Below are 26,777 nucleotides of genomic sequence, written 5' to 3' on the forward strand. Positions count from 1 at the left end.
AAATACCTGCTCAATTGTTAATTTGGGTTAGTTTAATTTTTAATCAAGCTCCGACGGGAGAGGCGCACAGCTCTGGTGCTATTACTTTAGCTTAACATTCAGCCGCTTCAGCTCTAGCCAGCCAATGCCAATGTAGCAAATGATCATCGATGCCGAAGGACGACCGAAGCCGAAGCTGAGTACTTTTCTTTTACCAGTTTTTATATGTAATCGTATAGTGGCGGCAAATTTAGATTATAATTTAGCTTAAGATCAGAGACAGGGAAGTGAAAACATATAGGACTTAAATCGCTTAAATAACATAGAACAGCGCTAGGAAAAAGTATTTAGGCCTAGTCCGGAAAAATTTTCTGAGCAAGGCGAATTCTGTCGCAGAGTTGAGGCTATGGGGCGGCCGACCAGGAAAGCAAAGGGTGGGGATCCTGGGGATCTCGTCCAGTGCGGAACGTGTGAGCGCTGGTGCTTCCTGGACGAGACAGGGTTTGAGAGCATGATGGAAGCTGAGGAGGCCAGCTTGAAATGCAAAATATGCACGGCGGTGGAGACAGTAGAGGGGGAGCTGACCAAGGAGGTAGAACGGATGAGGAAGGAGCTTCAGGAGGAAAGGAAGAGAAGGGCGGAGTTTGAGACAAGAGTCGAGAAGGAGTGGGGCGTCAGGGTGGAGAACCTACAGCGCGAGTTGAGAGAGGTACGCGATAAGGCAAGCAGACTGGAAGATCAGGTGGAAGAGTGGACAAGGAGACAGGCAGAGGGACGGAAGGCACTCCACAAGAATGCAGGCAGTAATGCCACCCTGGACGAGGGGGGGGCGGACGCGTCACAGGGGGCGCGCAGGGAGAATGTAGCGATTATGGGGGATACGAGCCCCGATGGTAACCGGAGGGAAGAGGGGACACAGGGGTCGAGACAGCAGGGACTGGATACCACTGACAGGGAAGAGACAGCAGCCGGCAGCAAGAGGGTATGGGTGGTAGGGAGCTCCAATGTCACGAGAATTAAAAAGGCAGTCTTAAAGACAGTGAAGTTTACTGAGAAAGTACAAGTGGAAAGCAGGCCGGGCGAGTGTTTTGGGCAGGTAGTGGAGAGGACAAGGGATATGCTGTGGGAAAATAGAGAAGGAGACAATCTGGTAGTCATCCATGCCGGAGTAAATGACGTGCTGAAGAACAGAGGACAAAACCTAGGCAGGCAGATACGAACAGGGGTGGCGAAGCTACGGGCCACAGCTGAGAATGTGCACATAGTGCTGTGCACAGTGCCGGCAGTCAAGGGACAGGGCCCGTATGTAGCCCACCAAGTACTGAGGGCTAATGAGATGATCTGGGAGGTTGGGAAGGCCCTCAGGTGCGATGTCATGGATGTGAACAGGGTGATACATGGGGATAGGAACTACCTCCCCTTCACGCCTGATGGCATCCATTACACCGCACCAGCGGGATGGCAGCTTGGGCTGCGGATGGGGCGAAGGGCGCTAGCTTTTTTATAGGCGAGCAGATTGCCCCTGCATACCGAGAAGTAGGAGACAAAGATGGAGGGAGGAAGGGCAGGACGAAGGCACGGAGGAGGAAAAAGAAACAACCCGTAAATCTGGCCTTCATTAATATGCAAGGGGGTAGAAGTAGAATTAAATGGGATGAAATTCAGGAGCAGCTGCAAACTGGAAATTTTGTAGTATATGGTGTAGCAGAAACCCACCTTAGAGACAGTGAAGAACCTCCACACATTGAAGGATACTCATGGCTGGGGTGCAATAGAAAAGGGAAGGACCGAAAAGGAGGTGGCCTGGGGGCGCTAATCAAAGGCCAAGATTGGAAAAGGATAACAGAAAGCTGCAGAGAACATATATGGCTCCAGGGTAGAGTGGGAAACCTAGATACAATACTAGGGTTTGTTTACCTAAAAACAGGAAATGACTCGAATGAGGAAAATTCAGAACATTTCAGATGTTTAGCTAAAGACATAGAGGAATTTGGCCAGAATAAGGAAGTGATAATCTTAGGGGATATGAATGCCCATATGGAATTTTTTGATGGAGCTACCGATACGACAGGCAAAATGTTAGGAACATTTTGTGAAGCCCAGGATCTCACAATAGTTAATTCAGAAATAAAGTGTGAGGGAAAAATAACATGGGAAAGAAATAACTCTCATTCCACAATCGACTATTGTCTGATGTCCCACAAGCTGTATGACAAGTTAGTAGGTATGGAAATTGATGAAGAAGGGGCGAAGAGCTTAGGAAGCGATCACAAAAGAATTAAACTCCAATTTGGCGGGACAGCGGCCGCAACAAAAATGCAGGTATGTGAAAGCAACCAGAAACTCAATGATATGCAGTTGGAAAAAGGGTCAAAGCGCATTGAAGACATAGTAAACCAACAACCAAATAGAGAATGGACATACGATGACCTAGTAGAAGTATTTAAAAGAGAGCTAAAAAAGGGCAAGATTAGAAGAGGAAAGAGAAAATATAAACCAAAAAGCTGGTGGGATGCTGAAGTTAAAGCAGCCATAACGAGGCGTCAAGAGGCATCCAGAGAGCACAGATTAGCAAAGAAGAGGGAAGCCACACCAAGGGAAGTAGAATCCAAATGGGAGGAGTACCTTGAGAGAAAAAGGGAGGCGTCAACCTTAATCCAAATCAAAATAGGAAAAGCTGGGGTCCAGTGGATGATGGACATAAGTAAAAAAGATAAAAATGCAGCAAAGAGGTTTTGGAACCACATAAGGCTACAAGCAAAAAAGACGGAAGGGGTCCAACACTCACTGACCACAGAGGAAGGAAAAAGAGTGGAGGGAGAGGAAGCACAGGAATATGTTAGGCGCACAATAGAAACAGCCTTTGCCAGTCTGGAAGCGAAAACCGCAGAAGAAATTGAAAATAATGAGGACCACAGGGACGAGGAGCAAGAATATAAGGAGATGACAGCAAGACAATGGGAAAGAATAGAACGGAAGGTCCCCTTGGGAACAGCGACAGGACCAGATAGCATACCCATGGGATTGATTACCAGATTAGGACAAAAAAGCAAAGTAAAATTGCGACAGTTGATTGAACAAACAATAAAGGGCGGTCAAGTACCAAAAGATTGGAAATTAAGCAGGATGAGACTAATATACAAAGGCAAGGGAAGCAGAGATAACATAAAGTCCTATCGGCCAATCACAGTTACATCAGTTATATACAGGGTAGCAATGCAGTTAGTAAAAGTAATGATGGAGGAATGGGCAGAAGGAGGGAATATCATCGGAGAACTACAAAATGGTTTCCGCAAGGACAGAAGACTAGAGGATAATTTATTTGTGGTTACCCAGTGTATAGAAACAGCAGCTGCAAGTCAGAGACCATTATGGATAGCGTTTTTAGATATTAAAGGGGCATACGACAGTGTAGATCAGAAAAAACTGTGGGACCAGTTGAAGGAATATGGCCTGAATAAAAACCTGGTTCAGTTCATACAAGAAGTGTATGCAGATAATGAGGCAGTGATAGTATGGGAGACGGAAACAACAAAACCAGCAAAAATAAAAAGGGGGCTTAGGCAAGGGTGCCCACTGTCACCGCTGCTTTTCATGATATACATGAGCCAAATGGAAAGGCGCCTGGAGGAAAGTAATAAGGGATTCGATGCAAGCTATATGCAGGGAGGACAGAAAGTAACACAAGTTCTACCAGGATTGATGTACGCGGCTGACATTGTACTGCTGGCAGATAAGAGGGATGGGTTGCAGGAGCTGCTTAAGATCTGTGGAGAAGAGGGCGAAAAGCTGGGACTGCAATTTAGCAGTGAAAAATCAGGAATAATGGTATTTAATGATGAAAGGGGGGACGTGCTGGAAATACAAGGCACCAAGGTTGAACATGTGGAGAGCTATAAATACCTGGGCATATGGATCAACGAAGGAAAAAATTACCTAGAAAAGCATGAAGGAATTACGATAGACAAAGGGAAAAGGAGTTCGGATATTATGAAACACAGGGCCCTCTGGAATTATAACAGGTATGAGGTTGTTAGAGGGGTATGGAAGGGTGTTATGGTACCAGGACTCACTTTTGGAAATGCAGTCCTGTGCATGAAATCAGAAGTACAGTCAGGCCTTGAAATCAGACAGAGAAAGGTAGGTAGATTGGCATTGGGAGCACATGGCAACACACCTGATGAAGGAGTCCAGGGAGATATGGGCTGGGCATCATTTGAGGTTAGAGAGGCAATTAGCAAACTAAAATATGATCAGAGACTAACCGAAATGGAGGAATCAAGGTGGGCACGAAAAATGTACAAGCACCTCTTCATGAAAAGCCTGAATACGAAATGCACTAACAGAACCCGAAAGCTCAGATTTAAGTACCTAGAGTTTGGAGATACACCGCAGCAAAACAGCAGCATTGAAAAGCAGGTAAAGGAGGCAGAAAGGAAAATGTGGGAGGAAAGAATGCAAGGAAAATCAGCATTGGGTATGTATAGAACTCGAAAACAGGATATAAAGAAAGAAAGTTTATTCGACAACTCACGAGGGAGCTCATTGCTGTTTGAGGCTAGAACAGGGGCCCTCAGAACAAAAACGTACAGGAAAAAATTTCAGGAAGTAGATATATTATGCGCGGCGTGCGGAACTGAGGAGGAAACAACGGAACATGTTGTTCTAAGGTGCCAAAAACTTCGTCCGGCCCTTCCCGCGGAAAAAGCGGCAGATCTGGAGAGAGCACTGGGATTTGCTGGGGAAGATGGACGAATGGATGAGGAACGCGTTCTGATAACAAAAGAGAGGTTAGAGGATTGGTGGAAAAAGTCAAGAGAATAAAAAGAGGAAAAAAAGGGAGGGGGGCAGATACGCGCGAATTAGAAGCTAAAAATGGGGAAGAGATAAATATGTTTCTTTTAATTTTTTGGCTAGGCGGCGCAAGCTGCCGCCCGATTCAAAGGGCAGAGCCACTATCATCCATCCATCCATCCGACAACATCATGGAGGAAGGAATGACAATGTTGATTGATTCAAGTCCGGTAAATCATAGTGTGTGTATTAGCTCTATGCGACAATTCAAACATTCAAGCATGGGCATGGGTAAACTTTAACCACATGGGCACGGTTATGCAAAATGGTAATTCATAGTTTGTGTATTAGCTCTATGCGACAATTCAAACATTCAAGCATGGGTATGGGTAAACTTTAACATGACCACATGGGCACGGTTATGCACGGTTCAAGCAGCAACGTCGGGAAGTGCTCGTTTTTTTCAGTGCGTGCTTATGGTAAAGTGTCAAAGTCATGAGCGCACGTGGACTGCAGTGGACGGCTTGGCAGCTGTCATTTTGAAGCAACGAAAGGAGCGTCCCTTTGTTGTGCACTCATCGTGTCAAGCACGAATACCAAGGACTACGCCGAAGGCTGTAAAAACGGTCAGCTGTAACAGGTTATCTTTGTTGCGGTGTTTACAAAATGCGCAGACTTTCGAGCTCAATTTCCGAGGCAGAAGTGAACAGTTCGTTTTAAACAGTTGCAATATAGGCGCCTTATGGAGATATCAGACTGTTTCTCGTGCACGGGCTCGTCGTGTCCGTGCACGAAGCGCACGAACATTGTGTCACGAATAAAGTGAGAACAGCGGAGGGAGCTGTGCTGACATTCGCTCGCAACAACACGCACGTGTCATCTGCTCGCGCCACCTAGCTGATTATTCGTATTATTTGGGGACACATTATTAGGTACCGGCGGTACCGGTTCGCATGTCCTTTTTGCTGTCTGATGGCTTGAGCCATCGGACGCAGTCATCAATATTTCGAAATGTTTACTTCCTATGGAATCGCCTGTACCGTCTTAGATGTAGCCATAACTGACATGTTAGTGCCAAAATGAGGATGTATCGGTATGGCGCGCCATTGTTTCATGGGCTGAGGCCGTCAGTGCGTTTTGCTCCGTTCGGACGCTTCAAGACAGAGGCAAGATAAAGGATGGCGGTAATGGTACATTGCACCCTAATCATGACCTAGCGTTTTGCACAACAAAATGCGTTTTCCCCAATGTTCTTTTTGGTTCATATTCCCAGTTTTGATAGCTTGAGTGAAATTTAGCGATAGGAAATCTTTCTATGTTTATGTGGTAGTAAAACAAAAATTCCATTCTTGTCTAATTTCCTTTTTATTTCTTCAATTTCCATGCACTTCAAAGGAGGAATGGCGAGAAAGAGCAATTTTCAGACCCAGCTATGGGAGTTTTAGATTCCAGCATAAAAACACCTTTGGTATTTGGTTTGGAGTATCATTTTACCGCATTCTACTGGGGCCTCTGTGGGTGCCTGGTTGAAAGCTAAGCTCATCACTGAGGTTTAATTCTTGCAGTTTCTTTACCAGTGTAGTCTAGGAGCCCTTTCATTCTATCTCGCAAATCTGCCATTCAGAGAAACAACATGCACCCTGAGTGCATGCCAATTGCAGAGCTGCCTCTAGCTTTTGGTCATTTCTAACACTTTGTCTAATTATTTTGTTTCCAATGGTATTTGAGGTTTTGTTGAGAAGAGAGAAACAACATTTTACAGAAATCAACAAGATTCACGCCGCATATATGCGAGAGCATTACTTTGTTAGAGCATACTATGTGATCATGTCGTCATGTATGTAAAGAAATGAGAGAGACATTAATGCTCGTTCTTAAATTACTTAATCCACACTGGCAATTTCCTTTCAGATAACCTTTACCACATAAGATGCCCTGTACGCCTTGACATATTCTTCAGGGGAAAGTGTCAAAGACACTGTGATCATCGCAGTCTTGTGGCTGTAAAAGTGAGCACATCAGGCTGCATCGCAGAGGCATGCATGTTTTTTTCGGCGAGGCTTCAAACAGGGGTGCAAAGATCCCACTCTGTCTCTTGCAAACTGCCCTATGCCTGACGCATGTATAATTTTTGCGAGCCTATGAGGCCTTAGGCTGTCGATGCTGATGCCCGCACCTACAGGAAATTTTTTTTTACGTGGGTGTACTAACACTATTGTGGTACAATGTTTGCAGGAAAACACAGCTTTAAAAGAACTCGGCCCCATTACATTGCTATCGCTTGCAAGTCACAATCTGTGAAATTGCATATATGGTGCTAGGTGGCCACAATGGGATACATCTGCCCTTATTCCTTTGCCAGGATCATTTGCACTGCACTCCTCTTGGAATTATGCTAAGAGCTTTCTACTTATTACTCAGCTCGTGCAAGGCCTCGCATGGAATGAAAGCGACAGCAGGAGTTTTAACCTTTTTGATCATGCCCTAGCTGTGTTGTGGGCTTTGGTGTTATTCTTTTTTTCTGGTGAATGTTTGGTACACATTTTCTTGATAGACACAAAGGAATACTTGGATCAGCATTTGTTCATACTAGATTTCATGCATAACTCTTGTAATGCAGACATGCATTCTTGTGCTTCATATGACAGAATTTTGCCGGCTTTTATGTGCGCATTGTACAGCCTTTCTGTATAATAGTCTTAATCCCAGCCTGTATGTAATGGAGCATGAACCAGTCATGGTATCAGAGGCTTGTTCTGTGCGTAAACCACACCTAGGGTGCACTGCATAGATGGCTAACCAGGTGTGGAAGGGGTTACTAGGATGAGCCTGATAGTTTAGTGCAACCATTGTTATACCCCTGTCGCACGTGTATTTCGAAGGTCCTTGAACCGATTGTCTTTCGACTCGAAGGCCTTCAAATGCTGCCACATGTGCGTTTTAAATGGCCATTGAGTCTATTGTCTATTGAGTCAACAGAACAGGTCAGAACTCTATCGAGACCTTGATGGTTTTGAATGTTGCGCAAGGTTGCTAGCATTGACTTGAGGAGCGCCACGCACACTCTTGTGCACAGCGTGTGCACGATACAAAAACTTGAACAAGGGTTATTACTTACATCTTTAATTTTTGCTGTAAAATATTACGGTGCGTAATAATTTGAAAATAGCATCGCTTTTCTTTAAGGTGCATTATTTTTGTACTTTCTACCACTGTAACCTGCACCACCGGGAAAAGCAAACAATTAAAACCACAGGCATATGGAAGCCAATGCGCTTGAAGAAATAAAAAAAAAAAAAAAAGGTGTCCTTTGATAACTCAATACCTGCAGTTACTAAGAAAAGGTTATAGTTATATGTTATTTTGCATTTATAGAAAGATTTTAGTTCATTAAGCAAAACCGGAAAGCTACGAGGTTGACGCCACAAACGTTTTTTGCCATGTAGCAGTGCCATAACTCCTCAGAGTTCAATCGCGATTGAAAATCTTGAAGGCTGTCGAGTCAATCCTTTGAAGGTGACCGTGTGACAGGGGTATTAGGCAGCGGCAATGCCATGCTCGATAGACTGCAGGGAGTGATAGCGGCATCATATACAAATCTATAAGCAGTGGAAAACTTTCAATTCCCATGTTCTTTCAAATTTAAAAATGTTTTAGTGAAGTATGCCTTTTTCAAATAGTATGCAGCCTAATTTTGTTATAAAGGTTTATTTTTTGCCTTGAGTAAGTTTTTCTCTTCAAAGGATTTCAACTAGCATGGGAGTGGATGCACTAGTTCAGTGCATGCTGCCTTAGGCAACCATAGACGAAATATTTTGAGGAATTTTGCCAGCTGCCGAGAAAAAAACCTATACTGTTTCTCGTGTATAAGAAGGGTGATTTTTGAGTCCGCAAATGCATTTGAGCATTGGTTATATATAGACAAGTTCACTACACAAAATGGGAGTGCAGTGGGAAAAGCGCAGTTTATTTGGCACCCATTGGGTACATCTCCTTAATGGCATTCATGTTGCACCCTAGTTGCTGGCTCAACTTCTACAAAATTAATTACCTATTGATTCCCCATCCTTCCTTTGAAACTGCTCTTTTAATGTAAAGAACACAAAAAGAACTATTAGTTAAATGTTGAAAATATTCGCCATAAGTGAGGCCGTCCGGAGTTCTAACAGTTCTAACTGAATGGCTACACATTTACCAGCACTTGGCTGTTTTCCTTGTGTCTTCACAGGGAGAAGATTGGGTATCGGGTGGGGTGGACTGATTCTATACATGGTCTGGAACAGGGAAACGAAACTGCAACTCTATGTACATTTCAAATCTTCCAAAATTTAATTCTTACAAAAAAGGCATTCTGGTTTTCAATAGCTGTCAGGTGTTTTTTCTTGGCTCCCTCAACAGTCTCTGGATGATGTGAATTAATAGGTTTCTGTTTTGTTTTGGTCGATTCCAAATGAGAGTTGCTTATTCCCGGTGATATGATGACATGTTTTTATATTAGGCATTGTGATGCAAATGTAATGTTTTTCTTAGGCAAACTGTTCATCCTGTCTGCTGGACCTCTAGCAGTAAAAAACAGTGTGCTTCCTATTCATTGTACACTAAAACCTCATTGTTACGGTTTTAAAAGTGCATGGGAAAACATATTATCCAGGAAAAGGTATCAGCCAAATTGCCCGATTTTGAAAATTCTTTGTTCTATGAAGTACGGAGGAATTTAGTACTGACACTTTCACTGCGTGAAAGTGTAAATTAACGTATCTTGACATCAAGTATGAACAACTCTATCTTTAGTTCTCACAGAGTTCACTCGGCATTTATCATTTTTGCAAATCTAAGTCCCCTCTCTTGGTCACTCGGTCATCGAGCCAGAGCTGCCGAGTTTTGAGGTGGTGTGGCAGATGGCGGCACACAATGTCAAAAAACTGGATGGAAGTGGCCCCGATAACTATGCAAAACTGGGTGGAAGCAATAACTCTATTAGCACGTTGCCACGTGGGGGCTGGTATCGGTAGTGCTTGGCAGGCTTTATGGGCACGGCGGGTGTGCATGCATTGCTTAGTTTTGTGTTGGTTGTTTGAGCCCCATAATGAAATTCAGAACTTCTAGAGCGCTGCCTACAGCTTGAAGTTCAAGCAAACTGTAATCGGGTTTGCCACTGATTTTGCCAAATAAATTGTAACTTCTTGTGCCTATCTCAAGATATCGTCGTGAAAAGAAGGGGGAGGGGGGGAGGGGGTTCACTATCGATCTTTCAAATCTAAATCTAACCACTCTGCCTTACTTTGAACAGCACAATCATGAAAAAGCTTAGAATCTACTAAATACGGTACGTTTTCCTAAGCCCAGAAGAGGTTTAATAAATCCTGTCTGTTGACGGCACTCAAGCTGGGATCGCCTCCTTAGTTATTTTCGTGCACCTTGCCCCCAAAAGCAGTGCTTTATGAAAAAGCCATCGCGATGATTGACAGTTGGCACATTTTTGTGCTCCATGCTGCGTTCATCAGACCCGGACCACTCGTATGTAAGCACATAGCTGTAGTTATCAAATTTCAAGGCACTGCTGAGCAGCTGCTCCATTTCTCCCATGAAATCGAGTCTTCTTGGGAATGTGCTCCTCGTATGTTGGTTTTTTGTCTTTTGATGCTTTGCACGTAGGTGCTTCAAGAGAGCAACTGTGATGGGTGAGTACTGCTTTTCTTGCTTTTCATGGGATGCTTGTTGCACCCCAAAGTTGGGCCCCTTTGTATGTTTTCATTACGGCTGGGCAAATATTGAAATTTTTGAATATGAATCAAATACTAATAAGGAAAAGAATTGCCTTCAAATATTGAATCTAATTTTTGATCAAAAAAAAAAGGATGGGAAATTAAAAAATTGCAAACACTGTTCATGTTGTTTATTTCTGAAATGACGTTTTATTTGCAAACAGAATTAAAGTACAATCACAGAGAAGTGCATACCCTGCTTTATAATCCAGTATACATTTTATGCACAATTCCATATACTAGCTTTTTGTGCACGAAGGACTAAACATGACTTAGGGTCAATGGCACGTTTTTATTTTCCAGCAACATGCACTTTCTCGAAACCATTAAGCGTCTTTTTACATGACTACAGCTCTGCAGATCAATACGAAAAAGCTTTGTTAGGAATGATAGCGCTTTGTTGCAGGGCCGACATGTGCAGTTCGAGGAGCCATCACGATCCCCTATCTATCTCTATGTTGAGGCATCTGTTCGCCCTGTGCATCCTCGAAGGCCATAAAGCACCTCCTCTCTCAAAACCCAAAGCTAGCGCAGCCGGCTAATAGTCGTCACCTAGATTGTGCACACTAACACGCAGCGCTTAGTGATGGCCGGATGACAGACCTACAGGACATGGGGGGGGGGAGGGAACGCTTCAGCGATATAAGTGAGGGAAAAAGATGACCCAAGCGGCTGGCAAGCTGTTAGGCGGCACCGTCAGCGGCAATTAATAAATCTCTAAATTCTCACAGCATGCATCATCTACCTCAGCATATTGATTTATGTTGTTCAAGTAGGAGATTGCCCAATTGGTGAAATATTATCCTGTTACATATGGTTCTCAGATGCGTTACTTCAGCATATCACAAAACTAAAATAGCTAGAGAGCTGCTCTCATGTTTCGAACAGCAAAGGGTCGTAACCCTATGGAAGTATTATAAAAGTGTTTCATTGTTCTATTTTGCTGGTTGAAATATTGGTAAACAGCATTTACTGTAGCACACGTATTTGCCTATAGAGTGCATGCAGAGGGCAGAAAGATTATTGTACACTCGGTTGCTTGTAAAATTTGGTCATTGGTAAAAGCATGCTGCATTGTTGTTTTGTGCTCATGGTTATTAGCGGTCGTATCGAGAAAAGATATATTTTTTAAAAGGACAACATGGTATTTCGAGACCCCACTTTCTATGGCTGGTCATGGCATGAAAGTCATAGTGTGTAAAAAAGGGCACCGGGTGACAGGAACATGTAGTGTATGTGAATCAAATACTAATATGGATCAAATACTAATAAGGGAAAGAATTGCCTTCAAATATTGAATCTTATTTTTGATCAAAAAAAAAAAAGGATGGAAGATTAAAATATAACAAACACTGTTCATCTTGTGTATTTCTGGTTTCATGTTGTATTTGCAAACAGAATTAAACTACAAGCACAGAGAAGTGCATACTCTGCTGTATTATCCAGTATACATTTTATGCACAATTCCATGTACTAGCTTTTTGTGCACGAAGGACTAAACATGACTTAAAAGGACAGAACACTGGCCAAAATATGTCATGAGATTATGGTGGAGATGAAGAGATCTTGCCTTATATAATACAGATCGAGCACTACAATATCAAAGAAAAGAGACTTTACAATTTGAATTTGCCATTGAAAATCGCATAAAATCAACCGAGCCGCTATCTAGTGGAGAAACCCTAGTACTTTCAGTGTAGCCGCCCACGTGACTACATGTTAGCAAAATATTGTTGGTCTTCGTAGCTGCAAACTGTTCTTTTTTTATTCTAGGGGTGCTTGCCATAATTTATTATATTTTGCGCTCTCTCCAGTGCGTCCTTAAATAAAAACCACCCCTGCTTTCGCACCTCAAGAGGTATGCTTTCAGGTTTTGCCACTAGATGGCGCCACACTGTGCAATTTTGTGAATGAAGCAATGACAGTGCCCACTAAAACTTACATCGACGAGGGCGTGCCTTATTGTGTCGTAACAGCATTGAGTGTGAAACTGAAAAGGACCTTACTCTACGCAAAAAATGTCGAATTAATGCCTGGCGAGTGAAATTGATATTTGTTTTCGGTACGTCTTTTTTGTCGACCACTAGTCGTCATCGCAGTCGCTGCTCATGGTTTCCAGCATCGGACTACATAAAAACGGGCACACGCATTGATCGAAAAATTCCCGGTAAGAATTTTATACAGCGTTTCTAACAAAACCGTTATGGAATCGAACATTTTAGACATCAATCTTTCTACTGCGGCGAAAAAAAAGCGAGACCTAAATTCCGGTGTTCTGTTCCTTTAAATGGGTCAATGGCACACCAGGGGTGCCAACGCGGTTGTTTTTATTTTCCTGCAACACGCGCTTTCTCGAAAACGTTATGCGGACCAATACGAAAAAAACTAAAGCACTGTGCAGCAGGGGCGACACGTGACGTTCGAGGAGCCATTATGGTCCCCATTCCATCTCTCTGTTGAGGTATCTGTTCGCCCTGCACATCCTCGAAGGCCATAAACCACCTCCTCTCTCAGAACCCAAAGAGCTAGCGCATCTGGGTAATAGTCGTCACGTAGATTGTGCACACCAACACACACAGCGCTTAGTGATGGCCATTCTGGCACTGCGGGGCATCCCACCAGACGTGCATGGCATTGGGGGGAGGGGGGGGGGGGGGGGGGGGTTCAGTGAGCTAAGTGAAGGGAAGGGATGACCCAAACCGCTGACAAGCTGTTAGGCGGCGCCGTAGCCTCCTAACCTAACAGTGTGGCACTTCCGAATAAATCTCTAAATTGTCACAGCATGCGCCATCTATATCTGCATATTGATTTCTGTTGTTCAAGAGATTTCCCAATTTGTAAGATATTACCCAGTTACATATGGCTCTCAGATGCTTTACTTCACCATATCGCAGAACTAAAATAACCAGAGAGCTGCTCTCATATTTCAAACTGCAAAGTATTGTAACCCTATGGAGGTCTTATAAAAGTGTTTTATTGTTCTATTTTTCTGGTTGCAGTACTGGTAAACAGCATTTACTGTGGCACACATAAATGCTGTTATCTTAATATCTTTATGATCTTCAGCCTTTCATGAGATATTAGTGCACTTTGTTCCTTCCAATGGATGGATTGGAAGGCACGCAGTGTCGCAGGATTTCTAATCTTTTACTAAGCTACAATGTCAGCTGTCTTTTTTCTCAAGTAAGCTTCTTGTCTATAGTCATGTTGATGAGAGATGGGTATAAGCTTTGAATTGCGTGATCCTTTATTTCAAGACCCATCTTTCAAGATCACCCCACATATTAACAAATATAGGGGGGATAAGGGGCTCATTATGAGATGCAAACATTGCGAACCAACAGTCATGATACCAAGGAAAGTAGGATGCTTTCTTGGTGTTGACAAAAGTGAAATAACATAATCGGGGCTAAAATAATTACAAACCAGAAGAAAGAAGCATGCAACTGGTGGGATCTGAACCCATAACATTTCAATTTTGCCTCTGTTGCTCAACTGATTAATCTGTATATGCCGACAGCTGCTGAGTATCCTTTTTTTCTTGGGTACTTATTTTGTGTGCAACCTACCCTTCAGAGAGTTTGTGCCACCCTTATCCATAGCGCGAGATGTGCAATGTCCTGTGTTACCGTGTGTATCACATGGAATGTAAAGATCTAACAGAGAGGGTGGAAGCTATGTGGAAATTCTCTTAATCTGCCTATGACATCAATTTTTTGTTTCAAGGCCCTCATTTTCAGAATTTGCTAGCATATGTAGGCAATATGACCGGCTCGTTATGAGATACATACAAAGGCAGCCAGCAGCTGCTGCATACAAAAAACAAATCATCTATTCTTTCTTTTTTTTGTGTTTATGAATGTTATTGTGTAATTGTGCAATTAACAAATTTCACTGTTTCAAGGGATGCAACTGCTTGTACTGTTGCCATTTTCATAAGAAAGATGCCCAGCCAGTTGCATGTGATTATCTGATTATCCAATTCTGTAACTACAAAGTATTCTCACAGTTCTTTTCCAATGCCACCAGGTTTCCAGAGGGCGCAGGTTTTCTTTCCCAAGAATGGCTTGCTTGCAGAAATTGGTTATATCATCTTATTATATGCTGGCCAAAATCTCATTAGCCACAGTATGGTCTTTGATCAGACTGTTCTTGTGCCTCTGAGATCAGGTCTCCATCACAATTGCTTTATTTCACTTTGAGATGCGCTGGCCTATACATAATTTTTTAGCCATCGCATTTGAACTGTGTGCATTGACGCAAATGAACATGTGGATACCTGTAGTGTGAATAATGTAAGAAATACTGTGACCTTGCCTTCTGCAGTACTTTCTCATAATGCAAAACCAGCATTTTTGGCGTGACACAAATATCGGCATTAGGAACTGTGAACCATTAATGAGTCACTTAATTTTCTGTGTTGGGGCAATTCTCAGTGCCAGACAGTTGTGATGACAATCTTTTTTTTCCCAGGCACTTTTCTTGTTGTCTGGTGTTGTCATATCTTTCCTTCCTCTGCCCTAATAGCCAAAACACCTCTACAAGCGTAAGTTACTTTAAAGAAATGTAGTGTTTTGGTCGCAGTGCTTGTTCTGCTTTTGGAAAGATGAAAATATTCTGTTTTCTGTTTGGCTGCTGTCTGTTGTTTGTATTTTGAATATTGTCTAAGGATATGGGAATGTTGAAATTTGTTAATGCAAATATCAGAAAAAAATGCCTTGAACGTGCCTTTGAATGTCAAATGAATGTCAAATATTTGATGAAAGGAAAAAAGAAGAATTAAAAAAAAAACAGCAAGCACTGGTCGAATAGTTAATTTCACAATTAACATGGTATCTCCAAATCAATTAAACTATAATTGCGCAAATGTGTATAAGCTACAGGAAGATGCAGTACCATATTTTCCGGTGTATAAAGCTTTTTTTTTTTAATAAAATGGTCTAGTATGTCCTATATAACGGTGAAAATTATTTGTGTTTTGATTATTTGTTTTTGTTTCGCATAATGTTCCTAACTTTATCGTGAAACGATGGCGGTAGCAACTTCTGGAATTACAACAGCTACGGTCGCATCAGAGGCACCTAGAGCATTAGTAATATGAAATTATGAAATGACAAAAGACGGCGACATCTTTGCTCCTTGCCCTTTCCACTTTGTGAAGGCAAGCCGAAGAAAGACGACAGACTTTTCCAATTGCGATTTTCAGCATCATTTCGTGGCCATATCTAATGTGTTCCCCACTTCCTGGGTGAGCTTTGGCAAATGTGTCAGAGCGCTATAGCATAGCGATGATCAATGCAGTGATTATGAGCGCGGAGAAGGTGCTTCTCTGCAGACGAGGAAAATTTGCACGCTTTTTTTTTAATAGCACGTCTGAAGATGAAGCCTTTCAAGAATTTGAGTAATAATAAAGTGTCACTGCTCTCACTATGCGACAGTAGTTTCAGGCACGAGGGTTGCTTCTTTTTTACTGCTATTAGCACAAGTTTTCTTTCTTGCACAGAGTGTTTTGTGATGGTCGCGCAAGCATGTATACTAAAGTCCTATTGCCCTAGCCTAGATAAATTGAGGTGTATCTGATATACCGAATATTTTATTCAAGGCCTCTAATTATAAAGGGGTGCTTCTTATGCAGCGAGAAATATGGCATAAACTTAGTGCTGAATGTGATAAATTCTCATTAATCCAGCATTTAAGCGACTAGCAAAGACGTCTGAATTAACCAATTCTTAGAATTATCGAATGGGCCTGAAAACAGTGCTAAAAACTATTTTCATAACAGTAATTTTATGTGACGAACACCTTCACCATGAATGTCTGCATATAACATAAAAGCAATGTAAAAACGATTTTTTTTCCCAGTCTCGTCAAGTGCTTCGCTTTGTGTGCAACTCCGTAAAGGAAGGCCCCTCTTTAAAAACGGCCTCGTCACGTTTTGAGGATGTTTCACTGTACAGTCCACATTGTCAAGTGTTCTGGTGAAGCGTGCAGTGTTGGAAAACTACTGTGAATTCAGCAATTCTTGTGCATTCGGTAATTTTCAAATACAAAATGTTTAACAAACGTTCGCTTTGAATATTCCTGCAACTCTAGTATTGTCATAAGGAAAACATTTGCAATGCAGAAAAGGCCCCTTTTAAGTAATTACAAGTAATTATGCCTGTATATATGCTTCTACAGTCATACGAATTCTCTAGGTTGATTCCCAATATAGACTTCAGCATCGGAGTTGCCCATAGTTATGTATTTGACTTTCTTTTTTTTTTTTTTTGCAGGTTCATCACGATTTCACCACTTACGTCTTCCTTTTAAAGAGGCATTGCTGCTCACTTTTTCTCACAACTGAAGGGCAGCTAGTTGAAGAGTTTCTTGGCATTACCTGTTACAGTCGAACCCGGATATATCGAATTTTGGTTATATCGAACTCGCGGAATAGCCCCTTGAAAAACCCTTGTAACAGTATAGGAAAGCCGCACCATATATCAAACTGAATTTTACCGATCGTTCGATATATCGAACTCCACATCACGCACTGGAAAGTGTGCCTTCCCCAAAGACTATCGCATCACCCTCGGCTGTTTGCCGCGTGACATTTTCTAGCCACGTGCGGAAGGATGAGAGGGGACAGTTAGGCAACGGCTTGTCTTGGGCAGCACCGCGCCCATTCCCCAAAGGCGCGCGCATCTGCGGTTATCGTTTCCTGCGCGCCAGCATGTGATGTTTGCAAGCCATGTGCGTAATTGAACCAGATGTGAAAAAGAAGATGGACCCCTTCGCTGGACGCTGATGAGAAAGAAGAAGGTGTGTGGAATTGCCATCGTGCAGATCGTGTTGGTCTTGATCGCCCCGCTTCCCCGTCGACCTAACGCCGTCCTGAACGTCCTTCTTCTACATTTGGTAGAGGTGCGGCCTGATACCCTTGTCTCACGTTGGAGCTTCGCACCCGCACGCTCCCGGTAACTCGTATGGCTAACGACGAACACCCCCCAGCCAACCCGATGACCCCGCCGATTGTCTGCTCTGGCTCCTTACGAGTGAGTGCGTACAATACGTGGGACGACGCCACAAAGTAAACAAACGTCATATTTTATTTGACCGGCGTTGCCAACTTGTGGTATCGTAACCACGAAGCCGATATCACAACTTGGGACTCATTCAAGGCTAGTCTTACAAGCGTCTTTTGGTCGTCCAGCAGTACGAAACAACGTCTGCAGGATCGAACACAGTGGCTCGGCGAGACATTTACAAGTTATATTGAAGATGTACTCCACCTGTGCAGTCGCGTAAACGCTCAGATGTCCGAGCCACAGAAGATAAAGCACATCATGAAGGGCATCGAACATGATGCCTTTCAAATGTTAAACTCCCGGGATTTGACTACCGTTGCTCAAGTTATAAACCTCTGCCAGAGCTACGATGAGTTGCGCAAGCAGCGCATCCTCCCTCGACAGCCTTCCGTGCCTGCAGAGTCACTTTCTGGCCTCTCCGCACCATCTCCTCACCATCCAGACCTCCTCGCTGTTGCAGCAGCTCAAAGACATCATCTGCGAGGAAGTTGCTCGCCAAATATCTGCTGCCAACAAATTGCGAGCTGTCCCGCAATTTGGCGCCCCTTCGACAGGTCATCGCCAACCGCGTGGCGGAGGCCCTTCCATCTGCCCCATGCCAGCGTAGCAGTGTTGTACGCGTAGGTGATGTAAGGAAGGACAATGTCCCAGTTTGCGTGGTTGGATCCGACGTACTTCGCGAGCATGTCACTGAGGGTGCGATTAAATTGTTCAGTAAGGCCGTTTGTTTGCGGGTGGTAGGTGGTGCAAGTCGGGTGAATGATTTTGCACTGAGCGAGCAGGGCTTGAATGACGTCAGATAAGAAAGCACGGCCTCTGTCGCTGAGTGATTAACGAGGAGCACCGTGACGGAGAATGAAGTTCTTCAATAAGAAACTGGCCACATCTCGGGCTGTTGCAGCTGGGAGCGCGGCGGTTTCGGCATATCGCGTCAGGTGGTTGACGGCGACAATGACCCAGCGATTGCCATCAGCTGTGTATGGAAGAGGGCCATAGAGGTCAATTCCAATGCGGTCGAAGGGTCTAAGCGGGCATATGAGAGGCTGTAACTCACCAGCCGAACGGTGAGAAGCGGGTTTGCGGCGTTGGCAAGTCAAGCACGATCGAATATACCTAAGTACCGAGTTGTACATACCGCGCCAATAGTAGCGAAGACGGATTCGAGTGTAGGTCTTGAAAACTCCGGCGTGACCGCACTGCGGATCGGCGTGAAAAGCTGTATGTACATATTTGAGTCCGTAGATGGCGCGGAATCACGAGGAGCCATTTCCGTCCACTCGCCGGTAAAGGAGGTGATCCCGAATCTCATAGTGGGAAGCTTGACGGCGAAGTGCGCGTGAGGGGGTAATCGCTGAATTGTTGGAAAGGTAGTCAATAAGGGATGCGATCCATGGATCCTTTCGTTGTTCGGAGGGCATGTCACTGGTGTCGAGCGAAGATGACGGAGAGGCTGGCAATGTCTGCTGGCAGCGGTGAGCGAGACAAAGCGTCGGCGTCTGCGTGGTAAATTACACGGATGTCCTATTCTTGTAGACAAAGAGCCCACCGTGCCATGCGGCCGGAGGGGTCCTTGAGCAATGAATGCCAGCAGGGGGCATGATGGTCCGTGACTACATCAAACGAACGGCCGTAAAGGTAAGGGCGAAACTTTGTGAGGGCCCAGACGATGGCCAAGCACTCCTTTTCCGTTACAGAGTAGTTCGCTTCGGCTTTCGTGAGAGTAAGGCTGGCGTAAGCAACTACATATTCACCGAAGCCGGAGGGGTGCTGAGCAAGCACAGCGCCGATGCCGACACCACAATCATCTGCATGCACTTCGGTGGGCGCCTCAGGGTCAAAATGGCGCAGGATAGGCGGGGCTGTGAGGAGGCGGTGCAATGTGTCGTAGGCGTCGACGCATGCTGGTGGCCACAGTGAAATATCTGAGGTATTGCTGAGGAGCTGAGTTAACGGGGCAGCAATGGAAGCAAAGTTCCGTATAAAACGGCGAACGTATGAGCACAGGCCCAAAAACCTTCTTTATTGCTTGATGGTAGTAGGCTTCGGAAACTCGGTCGCAGCTCGAAGTTTGCCGGGATCAGGACGTATACCCTCCTTGGACACAACGTGGCCTAAAATGGTCAGCTGACGAGCAGCGAAACGACACTTCAAGTTGAGCTGCAGGCCGGCGTTCGCAATACATGTCAAGACCTGTTTCAGGCGAGAGAGGTGGGTTGCAAAGTCCGGCGATAACACCACGATGTCATCAAGGTAACAGATGCACGTCTTCCACTTCAGGCCACGCAGTATAGTATCCATCATACGCTCGAATGTAGCAGGGGCATTACAGAGACCGAAAAGCATGACTGTAAATTCAAAGAGGCCATCGGGGGTGACAAATGCGGTTTTAGGGCGATCTTGCCAGTAGCCGGATAGTAAATCGAGCGAAGAAAAGAGTTCAGCACCTTGTAAACAGTTCAATGCATCGTCTATACGTGGAAGGGGGTAGACGTCTTTCCTCGTGATTTTGTTTAGGCGACGGTAGTCGACGCAGAAGCGTATAGAACCATCTTTCTTCCTCACCAGGACAACAGGGGAGGACCACGGACTGTTAGACGGCTCAATCACGCCATTCTGAAGCATAGTATGAACTTGGGCTTCAATAACTCTGCGCTCAGTGGCAGACACTCGATAGGGGCGCTGGCGCAGAGGAGCATGGGAACTGGTGTCAATGTGGTGGGCAGCAGTTGATGTGCGGCTCAAAGCAGGCTGATGAGAGTCTAATGAAGAGCAGAACTGATGAAGCAGTGCGAGGAGTTCAGAGCGTTGAGGCCCAGGAAGACTGGCATCGAGGGAGTGGAGAAAAATACCGACAGAAGACTGGTCCAGCCCAAGAACAGGTGGCGTTAGCGCAGCCAAGTTGGCGGGCTGGGAAGGGGGAGTTTCGTCAGCGGTGAGAATAGAATCCATGAGCTGGATGGTGCCGAGGCATTCACCGCGACGCAGGGATACGGGAAATGAGACCGGATTAGAAATCCAGAGCGTGGTGAGCCCAGCTGATATAGAAAGTACGGCATAAGACAAGAGAAGAGTTTTGCAGTTTAGGAACATTGGCAATGGTGTGAAAAGGACATCGGTACTGTGAGAGAAAGCACAAGCGGAGGGCACAAGAACGGAAGAGCACGCAGGGAGGTCAATATCTTTGGCAACGACGACTTTGGGGAAAAGAACGTTTTGCGACGGCTCGTCAAGCGCAAAAATCTCCAGTTCGGCACGAGCACAGTTTATCACCGCATTATGACGCGGCAGGAAATCCCAGCCCAAGATAAGATCATGCGAGCAGGAAGGCAAAACGACAAACTCTATTGCGTACACAACTTCTTGAATGACGACTCGTGCTGTGCACACCGCTATAGGCTCTATAGGCTAGGCATTTGCTGTGCACAGCGAGAATTCTGAGATTGGTGTCGTCACTTTGCACAATGAATGGCAAAGACTTGCAGCCATGGCAGAAACAGCAACACTGGTGTCAACCAGAACTAGTACGACAATGCCCTCAACAGAAACTTCAAGCAGATTGGCGGGAGATACGTGAGGCCTTTGACAGTTCGCTCGTTGCGCAGTTCTCGCCTCAGGAACTGCGGCATTCAGTTTTCCTCTTGCGCAAGATTGGAACGCCGTCGCAGAGGAGATAGAGAACGGCAATGCGGCGAGGTTGAGCGGCGAGGAGAAAAGGTGGCACGGTCATCCGTGACGGAACGTGCAGAAGGGTCGCCAGCCACGTACTGATTCGGCGCAGTAGGAAATCATCGTGAGTGCGATTTCGGCAATACCGGGAAATATGGCCAGCAAATCCGCAGGAATAACAGATGGGACGGTTATCACTGGTTCGCCATGGACTGCGGCGCTGCGGACGAGGTGGAATAAAAGCCTGCGGCGCTTGAAGAAATTCCTGTGCAGGCGTTGGAGGCATAGCGTAGACCAAAGGGTAGCTAGGTGGCCGTGGTCGGGCAGCATACGTCAGCGGTGCGACAGGAGCGGGTGTCATTGGTGAAGCGACCGGAACGACGGCATATGCGAGGGGCTGAACAGCTGAGGCGGGCTGAGGCATGGGCGCTGGCGAAGGACAGACGGAAAGGCCTCCGCCACGCAGTCGGCGATGACCTGCCGAAGAGGCGCCAAATTTTGGGACAGCTCGCAGTTCGTGGGCAGCAGTGATATCTGGCGAGCCACCTCCTCCCGGATGAAATCTTTGAGCTGCTGCAGCAGCGTGGAGTCCCAGATGCAGAGGAGAGACCACAAATGATTCGACCGGCGCGGCAGGTGGTCGAGTGATGAGGCGCTGCTTGCGCAACTCATCGTAGCTTTGGCAGAGGTTGACAACTTGGGCACCATTTGTCAAATCGTGGGATGTTAACATTTGAAATGTGTCATGTTCGATGCCCTTCAGGATCTGTTTGATCTTGTCTTTCTCGGACATCTGCGCGTTGACGCGACTGCACAGATGGACCACATCTTCAATGTAGCTTGTAAATGTTTCGCTAGGGCGCTGTTGTCGCTCTTACAGCCGTTGTTCGGCACGGAGCTTTCGTACAGCAGGACGACCAAAGACGGTTGTAAGATTGGCCTTGAATGAGTCCCAAGTCGTGATATCGGCTTCGTGGTTACGATACCACAAGTTGGCAACGCCGGTCAAATAAAAGATGACGTTTGTTAACTTTGTGGCGTCGTTGCACTTATTATATGAGCTCACTTGGTCGTACGAAGCGAGCCAGTCATCGCAGTCAGTGTCGTCAGTCCCTCTGAAGAGCGCAGGGTCTCGCTGGCGTAAGGAGCCAGAGCAGACAATTGGCGGGGTCATCGGGGGGGCCGGGGGATGTTCGTCGTAAGCCATACGAGTGACCGGGACCGTGAGGGTGCGAAGGAGCCAGAGCAGACAATCGGCGGGGTCATCGGGAGGGGCCGGGGGATGTTCGTCGTCAGCCATACGAGTGACCGGGACTGTGCGGGTGTGAAGCTCCAGCGTGAGGCAAGGATATCAGGTCGCACCTCCACCAAATGTAGAGGAAGTACGTCGAGGACGGCATCTAGGTCGGCGAGGAAGCTGGGCGATCAAGACTAACACAATCTGCGCATTGGCAATTCCACACTTCTTCCTTTTCGTCAGCGTTCAGCGAAGGGGCCCATCTTCTTCACAATATATTGAACTATTGCGCAATTCTCTTCGAGTTCGATATATCCGGGTTCAACTGTATATCTATTGCATATTCACACACTGTGTCAACATTTGCTGTCCCTTTATTCCCTTGCATTCTACAATTTGTGTCAACAATCTTTTGCACATAGTATCTATATATTCATGCTTCTATGTAACTTTTCCAGCAGTAAGTTCTCTGCCATTTTCTCTCATTTCTCAGACGTTCTGCCTATTTTTGTGGCCTTTACCTCAATACATTGCCACTACGGTGATTGGATGTGCTATAAGGGGAAATGCAGGATGCTTGAGATGCATTGATGTCTGTCTGACTTGTACCCACAACAAATGTAACTGGTCACCAGTCATGCAATTGTGACTAATATATCTTATTATTTCTCTTCGTAACAACTCCTGTATTGCGTTATAAGACTTAGATATCAGCTGGCAGTGTAGTGCAGTCATCCACACATATCCGAAGTGCACTATTGTGTGGACTTGAAAAGCACTAGATTGATATGACTACTTCCTAAGTCAAGCTGATTGCAACAATCTATATATATATATATATATATATATATATATATATATATATATATATAGTGGTACCAGGTACTTTTGTATTTAAAGGTGTTTTCCTTATTCTAGATAGCTCTCGGCTCATTAGGTGTCTGCTCATGCTTTGTGTATTTTACAATTACACACATGCAAAAAATAAGGAGTTACATTCAAGGTATATTTAACATTAGATCAGAATGCACATCATCTGTAGCTCATTAGTTTTCTCTTTCATTCTTTTCACGCCCTTCCTTCTTAATGTATATCTGCACGTTATTTATTATGCTGTGTTTTTTAGGTATGCTTACCTTCGTTGAAGTGTTAAAGCGAAAGTAAATTAGTAATGTTGTTGTGAGCTATGTTGCTGTGCTTTTTTTTAACATTGCAGCTGGTGTTGAGTGAAACTGCATTTACATATCCTGTCTTGCTATGCTGGGAATGTCAGTCAGCTGTCTTTGTAGAATCTAGATTGGTTCTTGGAGTGCCATGGGGCCTTTTCACCTTTAAAAGTAATGTTCACTGATGTCCATCATGCATATTATACTTCCTACTTCTATGAGTTGAAGGTGCTAAAAACAGTGTGTAATTCACTGTTAGTGCTAGTTTTTAAAACTCATTGAGGTTTGTAGCGTTTCTTAATACCTAGTTTTTTGCATCTATCGTGTATTTGAGACATGTTAGTAATAAGTCAGATCATCTTTTATCTCAAGGCCCATGTTTTAAATTTTGTTTTTATGAGTTCTCCACCACATGTGCCAATAACATAAGGAACTGCCTTAGGAAAATCCTCATCATTCATTAGCCTTTCCTGCAAGGTGGGCCGGCTGTAAATTATGTGATAGTCATAATTTTATGCTTTTATCGTGCAGATGCAGTGACAAATGAGAGCCGGAGCAGCTCACGTAAAGAGAAGCCATCAGGAGGAAAAGGGCGGTTCTCGTGCCCTGAGTGTGAGTATGCCACAGATTTCCACGGCAGCTTCAAGTACCACCAGGCGACACACTCTGGAGAGCGCCCCTTTCGGTGCAGCCAGTGCATCAAGGCTTTTGTAACGAAAGCTCACCTGGAACGTCACCTTCGCATTCACACAGGCGAGAGGCCATACCAGTGCCCCCATTGCAGCAAGAGCTTTGCCTCATCAGATTACTTGGCTGTGCACACTCGCTTCCACACTGGTGAGAAGCGCCATAAATGTAACCTTTGTCCAATGACCTTTGTGACCAGTACGAACTTGAATAAACATGTACGAAGACACAAGTGAGAAAAACCATTTGCATGCCGTTTTTGCTTTGTGACATTTGCATGCAGAAATGACCTGAATTACCATGAGAACAAAAATCACCTGAACTAAACAACAGGCTATGAAGTCGCGACAGTTTGGTAGAATTTTGGCAAGTTTGCGGGTTGCTGGACAATTTTGGAGCAACGGGAGATGTACCTTATCTGCCAAAGAGTCTTCTTTTAGCCTGTGTTCATATCTTGGGCATTTTAACTAATATTTTATTATCACTAACTTCTTCCTAACTGATTTCTATCTGTCTATTTACGTGAAAATCAGTATAGTATGCAAAGCTTATGGATGTGGTGCATGTCATAGCATACATCAACTTTGTGAACTGTGCAACAGCTTTTGTAAATCATAGTGCATAAACTTGACAAATCTTTAATTATGCTGACATGAAAGGTTGGCTGAGTTCAACTTTAACCAAAGCTGTTCACTATGCTGATGTCAACAAAGGAAGAAGATTATAACACAGTGAATCATGATTGGTAGTCATGCTTGTTATCTTGTTTGACATTTTTAAGGATGTGGGCAAATTTTTCTTAAACATCCTGGTTTCAGGTCAGCTGAGGGCTCAATTAAAAACTTCCTTTATATTTCTGCCATGCATCACTTTGGCAGTAAGTTTATACTTTTCAAGTGACTGCCACAAAGCTTATGTTGAATGTTGTTTTTGGTTTGCAGTTTCCATTCACCTATTCAAGTCTCATGCCATTTTAGACGTCTACCCTTTATTTGCAGCAACTAGGGATGCTCTATAAATGGAAGGCTGCCTTCCTGGGCATCTTGGTCAGTGTAGCTTGTTAGCTATGTCGGAATTGGGATGCCATTTTACACCATATGTTACCTATTTTAGCAACAGTTTTTTGCTCAAAGGTTTCTTCCTTTCAATAATTCCTGCAAGTTACTTTAAAAATGACCATGTTTTTGTACCTTGTATTTGTGTCTCGTTTGTAAAAAAATATGCGAGATGTCTTTCCATGTTGTTTTTAAGAGCATGAGTTCTCTGCTCAAGAACAGTGTTGCAGTTGAAGTGAATTGACCACAGATGTGGGTGCTTTTTTATGTCATGTTTTTAGTTTATTAACAACTTGCCTTTGCTCAACTGTCTTAGCCTTTTTTTTCCCGAAGTGCAAGATGTTGTTATGACATCTACATTTTGAATCTCAAAAGTTAATCCTTACACAAAAGGCTTAGTCTTCTTTAGTTACCATCAGTAGGTTCTTTTTTCTATGGCTGTGAGAGATGTGAATTTACCATTTTTTTTTTTTTTTCGGTTTGTGTTGGTACTCTCTAATTTAGATTTCCATCTAATTGAGATGATGCAATACTTTGAATTTTAAGAATTGCAATGCATATCTTACGTTGTCCGGCTGACCTTCCAGCCGTACAAAAGTATGTGCTTCATTGTTTTTGTATTCCCCTGTGTTCGGATCATTTTTGAAAAGGGAGCTATAGAAAACTTTTTAAATGCCTCTAACGTTTAAATATTCAACAAATGTGTCATCTTTTCTCATCATTGTCCTGTAGGGTCCATTCTTTGCCATTTAAACTGACACGAGATTCTGAGTGGCATTAAATTTGTATATTTGTCTCCAAAATTATTGTGCATTAAATTTGTATATTTGTCTCCAAAATTATTGTGCTTGAAATATTTAGGTGAAAATTTATGTTCTCAGTTTATAATCATGGTTACTTCTTTTGGTTTGTGGTTGGATTACTGAGCACATAATTATTGGGTTGTGAATTTTTTCTGCAGATAGAGATGTTTCAGGTGTTAGAAGTGTACTCTGGGAATATATTGGATGTATTAAAGGATTGTCATGTGTACCTCCTCGTTGTGGAATTCACATCCTTGTGTACATCACGAGGTTGACAAACTTCCATCTAGTATTTGTGCTGTCAATGCACATGTTCCTGATAGATCTTGTTTATAAATAACCGACTTCATGTAATGCAGTTTGTGTAATCTTGGCTTTATTCCTTTTATTAAAAATGTCATGGAGTGGAGGCGGGATTTCTCTAGAATTTGGTCAATGTCAGATAGCGCTGGTAAGAAGCAAAATTTTTGTTTAATTTAATGCTTACAAAGATATGGTATGCTATATTATTTGGGTAACAGGAATATATTTGGAATGTACACATTTACCTGAAGTCAT

At 44.1% G+C, this 26,777-nt stretch overlaps 1 protein-coding gene across 1 annotated transcript; it reads left to right on the top strand.

The window, feature by feature from the left end:
• Window positions 1-385: 385 nt before the first annotated feature.
• Window positions 386-26,535, top strand: LOC146176667 (uncharacterized). The gene is made up of 4 exons (XM_084581354.1): window positions 386-961; window positions 10,429-10,454; window positions 12,473-12,705; window positions 24,206-26,535. Exons 1-4 carry the CDS (start codon window positions 386-388, stop codon window positions 24,595-24,597), a joined length of 1,227 nt encoding a protein of 408 aa, XP_084437480.1. The 3' UTR covers window positions 24,598-26,535.
• Window positions 26,536-26,777: the final 242 nt, after the last annotated feature.

Source organism: Amblyomma maculatum, chromosome 10 (assembly GCF_055883805.1).
Source record: "Amblyomma maculatum isolate TAMU_Amacu chromosome 10, ASM5588380v1, whole genome shotgun sequence".
NCBI classification, from domain to species: domain Eukaryota; kingdom Metazoa; phylum Arthropoda; class Arachnida; order Ixodida; family Ixodidae; genus Amblyomma; species Amblyomma maculatum.